General features: G+C 33.2%; 1 protein-coding gene across 1 annotated transcript; it reads right to left on the reverse strand.

Moving 5' to 3' along the window:
• Positions 1 to 11,251: 11,251 nt before the first annotated feature.
• Positions 11,252 to 13,030, reverse strand: LOC133198132 (ankyrin-2-like). Its single transcript, XM_061334275.1, has one exon. It carries the CDS (start codon positions 13,028 to 13,030, stop codon positions 11,252 to 11,254), a length of 1,779 nt encoding a protein of 592 aa, XP_061190259.1.
• Between the last annotated feature and the right edge of the window lie 313 nt (positions 13,031 to 13,343).

The following is a 13,343-nucleotide window of genomic DNA, read 5'->3' on the forward strand; positions in this document are numbered from 1 at the left end:
TCAAACATCCCCCTCTCGCACAGAACCTCCTACCCTGAGGCCTCAAACTTCACAATTTTGGACGAAGAACTCTTGCTCATCATAACCATAAATCTAGTTCATCTACTACATATAAAAGGGAAAGAAGAAGATTTTAAAATAATTAATACATTTCACTGTATGTCATCAGAGTCCTTCCTAACCCCATTACCCCTGAACCATGAGTCATGAATTTCACAATTTTGATAGATGTGTCAATACGTATTACAATCATGCCAACTGTATGAAGCATTCACCAATATCTTAAAATTTACATCACTGACCCCAACTTCTTTTACCATTTTAAAATACCTGATACTTTCAATCAAGCATAACCCATGGACAAATATGCAGTATATACATTCGATAAATCATAAGACATGTATTTTTTAAACAGTTGTAATGCAAAATATATGAGGCACTGAAGGATAAAAGTTGCGGACCTTAAAAAACTGATAATATAGCAGGGTTTGGCACTATAAAGCACCTTCATTGCTGAAAAGCACTATTAGTGCCTAGTAAAGGTCTGAGTATATGTTGATGTCTAATATCAGGGATATCTTGTAATATCATGTGCGACAACAACTCAATCAATTAATCAGTTTTATTTAAATTTAAGGTTTGTCATCCGTCAGCTTTTGAGAAAACTTTGGTCAGAACCTCGCCTCTTACTTCAAAATTATTTATTTCAATTCAAATTTTATAACATATTTAAATTAAACTTTGCAAATTATACAATATTCGATTTAAAAAAAACTGTACAGAAAAGTGTGAAGATACAAAATTTATTGGGGACTTTTTCTTGTCGTGGAAGGAACAAAATGCTTCAAATTTACACATTTGGTTGATTTATATGTTAGAACTTCAGTCATCCATATTTTTACTGCACCCTTTACAATGGATACCACTCTTACATATGGAAAATTATTGAAGATATTAATTTGTTTTCAAATGGAGCGGCCAATTAGTGCATCCAACATAACACTTGTCTTGTAAATAATACAAGAAAATAAAAATAAAATTTATTAAGTGACTGAAAACTACAATCAAAAAACCAATTACCTTCAATTTCTTTTCAAATCGCAAGACTTTGGCCTTTAAGGTGCTGTTTTAATGATAGCTTCAAGCATTTTCATGTACCACTAAAATATGTCTAGAATGTAATGCTGTAGTATTTTTGAAATAATAATTTTTGAATGATTAATTACATTTTCCCCACACATTAGAAAATTTCAAAAACTTATTATATGATGTAGTTGCTAAGCAACATTAACTTCAGAGTATATCCATGGTAACCGTAAAAATATAATTTTTCTGATATTATGAATGTTAACGTATCCTGAGTAACAAAGTGGTTTTGACTATTTCAATGTCAGCCAAAGAAATGAATAATGGGAGCCAAATTTTCAAATATTTTGGTCACAAATAGTTAGCTCTCACGCCATTGAGCAACATCTTGTTTTGACAACCCAAGTATTATTTGATTATGTAATATTGACATCCATACAAATGATTGATACATAATATTTGTTGAAAATCTCATTTCAGCCCCCAAAAATCAGCCCAAATAATGCCTGAATGTAAAAGGGTATAGATGTTAGAAAAGTAGTTGTTAAGTGTTTAAAATTGTTGCCATGGGTTAATTAAGAACAAAAAATACTTTATCAGACCCATATTAAATTGACAGTTTTGGCCAAATTGCATTTTTAAGAAAACCTATCCGTATCTATTATAACAGTATAAAAGACGCTAAAAATAACTTTTTGCCTTTGTTGCTATGGAAAATCTGTTGTTTCCATGGAGATAAATAATTGTTGATTATTGATTTATTTCTAAAAAAAAAAAAAGGGGGCTTTTGAAGTTAAATTCTGAAAGAGAGATTCCTTCCTCTCCTTTTATGTGAAATATACACAACCGCTATATAAGCTTGGTATTAGTTTTAAATTGACATTGAATGTTGTCAAAGTCAAGAATCATGCTGAATCAGCAGAAATACAAAAACATGTATACATTCAAATGTTTATCAGAGAGCTTTAACTTTAATATCAATGTCTTGTTTCTTTTAAATACTTAAAATGTTTACCTTTATTATACCAGTAAAAATGAATACCGGTAATTGATAAAGTATTTAAATTTAATTTTAAGCTTTAAAGATAAGTGATTTCTTGTCCATTCAGATTGAAAAAATGACTGGTTGCTAGGGAAATTTCTTTGGCCAGGTTTCTAAAGAAACCATGATCCAAGACATTTTTAATTTTACATACATGGATCATAGTGCAAGAGAAATCTACAGTACCAACCAGACCCAACCTGACACCTAAGCAGTCCCAGAAAGCAGTCCCCGGGACTGCTTTGGGACCGCTCTGGGACTCTGTGGGACTGCTCTGGGACCGCTGTGGGACTGCTCTGGGACTGCTGTGGGACTGCTCTAGAAAGCAGACCCAGCAGTCCCAGCAGTCCCTGGGACTGCTTTCTGGGACTGCTTTGTTCACTCATGCATGAAAAAGGTTCTGAGTGACATGATAGCTCCGCCCCTTGTGTATTCTGAATTTGCAGGCTCCCTGTTGTTGTTTTGTTTACTTTCAGCAGAGAGGTGTTTAAGATAAAGAATAAAAAAAAAAACAAGGATGTTTTACAACATTTTAATAAGTAGAGATAGATATACATGTAATTACTAATTGTCTTCAGGGGCTGTAAATTTACACAATTGTAGTCTAGAATTAATTTTTAAAAATGAAAGTAGTCAAAAGGGAAGTCAGGAGATGACTTTTATCCTTTAAATTAAACTTTAATTCAGGTGTTTGAAAAAAAAAAAATATCTAGGCCTATTTAATTAATTAATGCTAATTAAAACTTTAATACAGGTGTTTGAAAAAAAAATATCGAGGCCTATTTAATTAATTAATGCTGTCAAGTTACGGAATGTACTCAAAGTTTGCATTAGCACTATTTAAAAACAAACAAACTTGTCATTACAATAAGACATTCAGAGGGACGTACTGTACTGGATTGTTTTTAAATTGAAAAAGCTAAAACCATATGCATGCTAAAAAAGAGCATTCCATGCTATTTTTACCGCCCTCAAATAAAACCTAATAATTTATTAAATGACCATGAAATAAAATTATTCTACCATTCTTCAGTCATTTAAAAAATTATATTTGTGAACAATTATTGGGGGATTTATTTATGAATTTGTTTTTGATTTATAAACAAGTAATTAAAAGAGTAAATTTATTAACATTTTAAAATATTGGGAATTGTGACTTATTTTTTATTTGTTTTGTTTGTGTTTTCCTGGCAGATTAATAAAAAGCAATACAAATGTATAAAATGGTGTCAACACCTGAAGTTTCAATCGCCTTCGGGCATGATTAGCAGAATGTCAATGCATGTTATTTGGGTATCAGTGTTACACATCACTGAACATGCTGGTCAACAATGACACTAATTTCAATCTATGTACTGCAAAAAATCTTCGTTTCAATAAATGTGTATAAATTTATTTTGGGATTAATTAATTTTGAACATAATCTGAGGGTTCCATTCGCGTGATTTACAGATGTACAGTCAAACGTTTATATAATAAAAGTATTATTGTTTTCTGTTACACAGATAATTTAACGACAATTAAATTGGCAAGTCAGTGAAAATAATCATGACTGAAATATAATACACAAAGAATTTTTCAAAAGCTCCAGTACTTAAGAAAACTGCATTCAGAGTATAGCATGGAAATCGGCCTTGCTGTATAATTATAAGGCCTATTTAAAGCTAGTTTTGATAGAAAAAAAATAACTCAAGCTTAATTATCTATAAAAAAAAAAATAATAAAATATAAATAAATATGGAAACCAATATCAATCACAGTAATTTAAAAATTGATTTATTTTGGTGAAAAATTAATATACCACAAAACTGTGTTTAAATATTCATGTTATTTATAGGTGAGAACGTCTTCTTTGTTCAATGTTTATTATTTGTTTCTATACGTGTTGTGTGATTTTCTTAACAGTTAAAAAATGACTGTCGTATGAGAATTGATACTGCTCAGAAAGAAATGGATCATCAATTTCAACTGCCTTTTATAGTTACATTGTTTTTTGGTAATCTCATTTCTGAGTAAGCTCCGCCCATTAAATTAATTAACTCCGCCCACTGGGACTGCTTTCTGGGACCGCTGGGACTGCTCTTGGACCGCTGTGGGACTGCTTTCTGAGACTGCTTTAGCAGTCCCAGAAAGCAGTCCCCGGGATTGCTCTTGGACTGCTTTGTGTCAGGTTGGGTCTGGTTGGTACTGTATGTGTGGACTACAGTGTATTGATCACCTTTTAATTGATTTTTACATGGACTTGTACTAAAAAACGTCTCCAAAATTGTACTTGTACATCTTAATTCTTTGATTCCACTTATGAATTAATGAACTAAATTTTTGTCTTCATTTCCTGTTGATTAATGTGCTTTCCTGGTCTCTAGGGGTGTTTCCACCAAATAAATACATAATTTTACATTGAATACAAACATAAACAAAAGTCAGTGAAAATATTATGATTGTATTATACACCATGATGGAATGGCTATAGCAGACTATTTTAATTTTTTAACTACTATAACGGCAATACTAGTAAGCAAGATACTTAATTCTTCATATATATTTAGCGGCACATCAAGAATCTTCAGACAGTTCTTTTTAGATAAAAATACAAAAACACAAAGATTTTACCTCAAACTATGTCTAAAACGTTTATGTAAAAAGAAATAAGAAACCTAAATGTTTTGTTTTGTTTGTTTGGTGTTTAACGTCCCTCTCAGGAATTTTTCACTCATACGGAGACGCCACCACTTGCCGGTGAAGAGCTACAAATTTCGTCCTATACTCGGCGCTTAGCGCCATTGTCAGTGAGGGATCTTTTTCGTGGCGGCACCTACTGCGACACGGGACCTCGGTTTATACGGTCTCATCCGAAGGACCGGTCTCCACGTCCAACATTTGGATTCGTACCCGCGACGTAAGGATCAACTCCTTACTCCGCGAATGTAGAGCGAACGCTCTAACCACCGCCCCACGCGGGCGACAGAAACCTTAATGTAAAAAAAGTACTGATTCTAATAATAAAGAAGTAATATATTTGAAAGATTTTTTCTTTTTTTGCTATATCGTCTACTGTAAATGCATTCAATGTTTACTGGTCGTGTCCAAGAAGACTTTTAAATGATGAGAGTCAAATCCCGTCGTAAAAAATTAATTGGAGTCGCTGATTATACGCACGTCAGTAGACTACGTAAAATGTCAAAGATTCTGAAAAAAATCTGCCCATTTTCCACCCTAAAATTTTTGAATCAATGATCAATTGTTGTATTCATAACAGTCAAATTATAGAAATAACTTTTGCGACAGATATTTGTTTAGTACATATGTTAGAATTAATTAGAAGCATTACCTCTAAAGGTCTATTTACAGGCATTGTAATGTTGGTTTTACATGTAAGGTTTTGATACTGTTGACCCATAAATAAAATGTGTTTAAAATCTTATCTACCTCGTAGCTATAGATAGCAACAAGACTAAGTCAACAGCATTTCATAATTTCTTTACTCAATAATTATTATTTTTAATTAATTTTAGGCCCTCTGTTATCTTTACTTAATGTAAATGATATGTCTGTCAGCATTGACTACTGAATGCTTTAAATTAATTTTATATGCTGATGATTTGTGTTAATATGCAAAAGTAGATTATTTCCTTATTGCACAGGACTGGGAAGTGTTTGTGGAGAAAAACTCCCTCATGGTTAGTTGATACCAAATTGTCGCTTTATTTAGGCAAGACAGAATATATTTTATTTGGTCCACCAAGAAAACATGAGAATGTTAAAAAGTTTGAACATTCGGTATATTGGACATATTATCAAATGTTCTGAAGTTTTAAATATTTAGGGATTTGTTTTGATAAGTTTTTTAAAAAGTAAAAATATTGTATATGATGTTATACAAAATGTAGACAAAAGACTATATTTTTTTATAATGAGATGCATCTTGTCTAAATAACATAAATACCCTGCTCTGCTTTGTTTCAATGTTATATTGATTAACCAAGGGAACATGTCCTTTTTTTTCAAAGCATTATGCAATATTTCTTAATGATAATGTTCCTTTATTCTTGTTTGTATTTTTCATGTAAGTAAGAAATAAATTAAATTTTAGAATTTTACAGGGAAATAATGTGCGTTGCTTACGTGGTCAAGTTCTGTAAAATCAGATGAGCTTTACAGAAGATTAAATCACGTACTTACATTGTACCCTTTTCATTTTTCAGTGAAGTTTGTTTTAAGGTAAAGTCCGTAGCAACGGTTTCAAAATTTAAGGGGGGGGGGGGGGAGGCAATTTCTAAAATTTACCTGACAAGCAAAAAAGCTAATTTACTGTCCAAATCCTGGAAATTGCCAATGTGCTACCGTACAACAAATGGGGGGGGGGCATCTAAAGGAAGAATGACTATAGCAAAACACTTTACTGCCCTCCTTTTTTCGTGCTGTGCGAGTCTTAAGTTGCTATTTATATCTAATAAATACCAATCAGACAGGAATGCATAAAGTTTGCACTTACTGCCCGTCGTATATTAGGACGAAGCTGCGCAAGATGTATATCTGCTTGAAAAGCTGTTACACTTTGTTTGTTTGCTGTTTAACGTCCCTCTCGAGAAATTTTCACTCGTATGGAGACGCCACCACTTGCCGGTGGAGAGCTGCAAATTTTGTCCTATACTCGGCACTTACGGCATTGAGCAGTGAGGGATCTTTTTCGTGTCAGCACCTTCTGCGACACGGGACCTCGGTTTATACGGTCTCATCCGAAGGACCGGTCTCCACGTCCCACAGTGGGATTCGAACCCGCGACGTAAGGATCAACTCCTTACTCCGCGACTCTAGAGCAGACGCTCTAACCACTGCGCCATGCGGGCGACTGTTACACTTTGAATTTGGCTGCTTAAGGGTTCTCTTTTTTAAGGGAATATTTTGCAAAAGCGAATAATGATCAATAATGATGAGCACATTCTTGTCTGGCATTTCTGTGTTTGTGAAAAGCGGTATTTTATTGGTGAAAGATTTAAGAAGCGGCACAGTGTTGGGTTATATAATGCTGAATGAATGTTGATATGAAAAGAAATGAAGACAGACCACTTAATTTCATATCCAAAGATTCATATTCAAAAATTAGAAATTAAAATAAACTTCATACAATTAGCTAAATATTATATCTTTGATTTCAGTGAGGCAAATTCATCATAACATGGACACCGGGACACTGGCGACTGATTAATCTTGTCAAGCTACAAGACATTGTTTTCCTTGACGCTGATAAGCTAGGCCTAAGTCACGTTTTTTGGTATGTTTGCATTAATCAGACTTGAAAATACCAAAGCTAACAATCCATATTTGTATACGGGAACAAAAACATATTGGAGGGTGTTTCACTCTTACATCTAGTACTAACCGCTAAGGTCGTGTCTGGAAAAAAATCGTAAATTCCCAGGCGATAATATTTCAACTTCCACTGCATTCCGTGTTTGTTTGTTATTTTTTTACCTATAATGTTACCTTGTAGATGGAGAAAACTGACAATTATTGTTGATTGTACAAGTTCATTACACTGAAAAACTTTATTTCTAACCTTTATTCCTTCCAACAGATATTGTGTAATATCATATAAATTATCCAAACTTCAGCACACGGGCATAGAGACCCAATACCACATTTCTCGTGAATAAAAGTTATTACTGCATCAGACCTCACACTAGAGTTATCTCTCACATTCACAATAACAGTGATCCCACGACAGTGTTGTCTATCTTTGAATACTTTTTGATATACAAAGATGGCCCCACTCGATGCGACACCTCGAACATCCTTTTATTGTTTAATTTTTTACAATGTTCAAATAACAAAATTAGGAAGAATACAAAATTTAAACATATATACAATGGACCTCCAAATAAAACGTTCACTACTTTCACTAGACGCAAAAGGCCTATATTATTAATGCAGAGCAAAATTCATTTGTCCTCACTACATGTACGATAAGAATCCGGAGGTTTAATCTTGTCAGGTGCTCTTACGACTGAACTATCCAGTCCGATATTCACAGTTCATACCATTACTTTTTGTCTTAACCCTTGAAGTCACAACCCAAGTTCAAATTTGCCCTTGTCAAGAATTTTAATCTAAAAGTCCTGGGGTGATCAACGACGCCATATTATCCCTTACAAAAAAAAAAAAAAAAAAAAAAAAAAAAAAAAAAAAAACACTTTAGTTAACTATAGTTCATTATGGTTCACTATAGTTGACTATAGTGATAACTTTGACACAATGGAAAACTATAATTAACTATAGTGATAACTTTGACACTTTGATTTACTAAAGTGATAACTATGAAAACTTTGAAATACTTTATTGATCGCTTTGAAAACTTTGATTTACTATGATTATCAATCTAATATACTTCATATCCTTGTAAATAAGATAATAACTCGATACATCTTGTTTGATGTACTGTATGCTATTAATGAAATGTGATTTACTAATATAAAAAAATGCCAAATAAAATACATACAATATTCATTTTTAAAATGTTTACCCAGTAGCAGTCATTGAAAAAACATGAGGTTTCAAAAAGAATCACTAAAAATAAAATTTAAAACAAACTGTTCTGCTTGAAATGTGCATGGAATTATTTGAAATACAAGACATCAACAATTAATTGAGATGACAGGGCATTATCTACAGTTGTGATAAATCAAACTTTGATTTACCATAGTTCTTACATTGACACTTTGATTACTATAGTGATCACTATGACACTATAGTGATAATTTTGATAACTTTGATTTACCATAGTGATAAATTTGAAACTTTTATTTACTATGGTTACAATGTAGCTATAGAAAACTATAATTAAATTTAGTTTACTGTAGTATTTTTCTTAGATGAAACAGAGAAAGAGAAAATAAATGGCTTGAATGTAAGAAAACATAATATATCAATACTATTCTGAAACATGTATTTAAATAAATCATACTGTCATGTTTATAATATTTTTAAACAGCAGTACTTTCAATCAATATTTCAGATTTTATTCTTAGTGCAAAAGGTCAAGTTTAACCGGCTTTCACTTCGTAACAAGGTATGTGTTAATGTTAACGAATAAGTTTTTATTCTATTAGAGTATATTAAAAATGCACTTCATGACATCAAAATACTTTCCTGTGTATACCTCTTAACAAAAATGAAAAAAAAATTTTGAATTTTTGAATCCAACGCAAATATTTTAAGGAAGCATTTAATTAATTCATTTCATTGGTAACTAAAACTTTTTTTAAAAAATGTAACTATTACAAATTATCAAAGCCATCGGTAAAACAAAATATTATTTATAACTGTATACATACTTCAGAATGTCTGATGACCAATGCACTTCTACTACGCTATCAATAGCAAAATATTCCTTAACCAAAAGTCAACAGAACAACAGTATTCTGGGGTTTAGTCATTTATGTAACTAAAAAAATATTACTGAAAAAGGTCAAATGATGCATAAAAAGTGCTGCTAGAATCCTCTAGTTCTGTCAATAAAATAATTATTCCAAATATTCTATGTAAACTTTACCTGCTGTTTTGCATTTTATACATACAGTTCGGTAATTTCTCAAAACTGTTTTAACCCATGATTCCAGCAGTACTTTCCAAGTATTATAGAATGGGTAATTTCGATCTAAAGAAAAATAAGTTTCAAAGTATCCGCACAGTTGATTTATTGCGTTTTTGTTGTGCGGAATGACAGAGGGAAAACAGACCAGGATAAATGAACAACTGATTTTCTACACTAAGATCTCTCACAATTGATGAAATAAAACAGCATACAAACTTCAATTCCTTTTAAATCACAAGCAATATTCACGTTTTTGCTCCTTAACTCCCGTTTACATATCTGTTTACATGCCTTCTTGACCAAATTCGTGTTACACTTCATGTTAATTCCTCCAATAGTTGGCGAACATTGATGACGTCAGTGATCTGATTATTTAACTCAAGAGGCATGTATAACACAAATATTTAAATACTTGGTATCTATTTATGTGTGTACAATTCTTTAGATTTTCACGTCTTCAATTAAATCTTCAAACACAAATATTGGTAAAACATTCATGCTGACTTTGACGTCGAGTCGCGTACTATGACGTCATATTGTATCACAGGTTTTGGCTTCTCAAAACATCTAAATGTTTCCTTCATATACTAGCGTAATTCAATTAAAAAATAAATGATAAATAGTAACAGAGAATTAACATATATTATGTAAGTTAAACTTATATGTAATCATTAAATTACGTAACATGTAATCAAATTTTTAATAATTAATGATTTCTTTTAATGACTAAGAAAACATACACAATTACAGCTTATTACAATTACAATTAGCGTTTGCTACACGGCTGTTTGTGTTAAGCTCATTCTACTTAAGAGGTGTTTGCTTCAGCTGGCTTTCTGGTCTTGGGAAATGCGGTCGCAGCGTTTGTTTGTTTGTATGTTGTTTAACGTGCCTCTTTCGAGAGAATTTTTCACTCATATGGAGACGCCACCACTTGCCTGTGGAGAGCTGCAAATTTTGTCCTATACTCGGCAATTACGGCCATTGAGCAGTGAGGGATCTTTTTCGTGCCAGCACCTACTGCGACACGGGACCTCAGTTTATACGGTCTCATCCTAAGGACCGGTCTCCACGTCCAACAGTGGGATTCGAACCCGCGACGTAAGGATCAACTCCTTACTTCGCGACTCTAGAACAAACACTCTAACCACTGCGCCACGCGGGCGACCGCAGCGTTTGTAGATTTCTCATTTAGGGTTTTAGGAAACAACCTATCAATCATTTTTTTAAAATTACACATCAACTCTCTGGGTGTGTCTCTCTCTGCCCAGTTTTATTTTTTTTAACTTCTTATGAAGTCCACAGTACATCAAGAAATTAAGGTTTTGAAAATAATATTAAAAATGATTGACAAATGTCTTGAATTGTGAAGATCATGAGCGGGCATCATTTCATTTAGTGCAATATGATAAACGTATTTTAGAACGCATTAATCCCATTATACACAGTCATTTTTCAAATATTGTGTCCAATTGTTGAAGGATTTACTTGTGCAGAACGCACTATTTTTTCTGAACATGTATGTTCAATTAAAAAGAGTTTCTTCTGATATGACATCGAATCTCATTCATCACATCCAGAAAAGAGGAATCACACTCACAACTTGGCATTTGGCGAAGATCTTGGAAATTAAATTTAGCTCCTCGTTGGGCTAATAGTTCTATCTTCTTTATTCTCTGTGTTGATTTGAGCCATTTATCTATGAAAAGGGATAACAATGATTTCTTATACGTATTTCTCGAAGAATCCTCATATATTGCTAAGTTATCATTTGGGTCTAATCCAAGATCTATCATATGTCTGAGATGTATGTAATCTTTACATATGATATTTTCCATCATGTCCCCATTATTTTGCACAAGAAAATTGATTTTTCTTTTTGGAACGATGTTGTCAAACTCGTTTAGATGAAACTGTGCTCTTCTAAAGCTTTGCAAGGTCTCAAAAAGGTGATAGTTTCCCCGCAAGTTTTCCTTCAAATTTTCGGCATCGACCAAACATCTTGAAACATCTGGTTTGTTTTCCAATATTGCTATCTTAAGAGCTGTAAAGCCTTCATTAGTTTTCATTTCCATGTTTGCTCCTGCTTTAAGTAACACTTTGACAACGTTTGTATGACCATTCTTAGCAGCTATATAAAGAGGAAAAGCCTTATTTCCCCTTTTTAATCGCTCATTAGGTTTCGCCCCTGAGTGAATAAGAGCAAATACAATAGATGAATAGCCTTTTTCTGAGGCGATGTATAATGGATTAAATTCTCTTGCATTTTCCTTGCTAGCATATGCTCCATGCTTAATCAGCATGAGTGCAACGTCGACATGGCCTCTCAGTATTACTCCTTGCAATGGAACTTTTTCAGCTATATATGAACATTCCACCTTCGAACAGTTGATAAACAATTCTTTAAAAATTGTAACATTTCCCGATTTAGCTGCCTGAACGAGGGGTGACAAGTCAGATTTCATTCTTTTGCAAACTTTATAATGCTTTATTAGATCCAAAGCAATATCATTGTTTCCCTCTTCGATGGCAGCATTAAGAGCTGAATTGCACTTTGATCCTGCACCGGCTTCAATTAATATTTGAACTATCTTTCTTTGTCCATGTTTGATAGCAAGAAGTAAAGACGAAGTTTTATATTCATAATGTTTATCACTATCTGTCAAGCCATCTAGAAGATACTTGACAGTGCCAACATTGCCAGATTTAGAGGCCATCTGCAGCAACGTATCGACATCTTGCTTTTCATTTCTTAATTCATTAAGGAAAGTAATGTCTATTGGTTCTTTCGTAGGCCTTAATGTAGACCAACTTTGGGATGCTTTTCTCTCAAGTAGAAATTTGATTAGAATGATATTCTTAGATTCTAGGGCTGCACACAAAGGTGACTCGTTGAAAGCATTAACTTGGTTGACATTTGCTCCAGCTTTCAACAATAGTTTGACCACTGGGAAATGTCCACGTCGACAAGCAGCAGTTAAAGGGGTATCTGCGTGATAGTCATCAGATGTACAAGGTTGCTTTGAATGTTTGTTTATGTCTATAGCTTTAAAATGTGATACCAAGATTTTTACAGTATCTTCATTGCCCCCATAACATGCAAGAACCAGTAACCTGCTTGCTTCCTTTTCAGATTCAGTGGTTGTAGTTCCCATAAATAGGACTGCCCTGGCATCCATACCGTTTTCATTTGCAATCTTCAAAATGGATTTTAGCAGCTCATCCTGACCATAATAGATGACCCAACTGATACCACGGACATTATGAGTCCACTTATCATAGCCCTTTGTCTGATCGGCAAGAAGCATGTCTTCAGTAATGTCACGAGACGTTGATTGGAATATCTTCTGATATGGATTTTTTGAATGATGTCCTGGCTCATAATCTTGAATAACATGAGAGGCAACGTTTGTCAAACAGGGCTGCGGTGACAAAAACATATGTGTGATTTTTTCAAATGGTTTCTTTTGGAGTAATTGAACAAATCTTTTGCTTATCGTCTTGTTACATAACAATTTGCTCTTATATACAGAATGTAGATCCCCTTTTTCTATGCTTGAGAACAGGCGATGACATACGGTAGTAGAGCTTTTAATGTCTATATTACTTATACAGTTGGCC

The sequence above is a fragment of the Saccostrea echinata genome, unplaced genomic scaffold (assembly GCF_033153115.1).
Source record: "Saccostrea echinata isolate AGI-Se365-2 ecotype Australia unplaced genomic scaffold, CSIRO_AGI_Sech_v1 ptg000033l, whole genome shotgun sequence".
In the NCBI taxonomy this organism is placed as follows: domain Eukaryota; kingdom Metazoa; phylum Mollusca; class Bivalvia; order Ostreida; family Ostreidae; genus Saccostrea; species Saccostrea echinata.

Bases quoted from the DNA above. Each gene is read 5' to 3' on its own strand.
- LOC133198132 (XM_061334275.1), bottom strand. From the start codon at position 13,030: ATGCTTCTTGCCGATCAGACAAAGGGCTATGATAAGTGGACTCATAAT.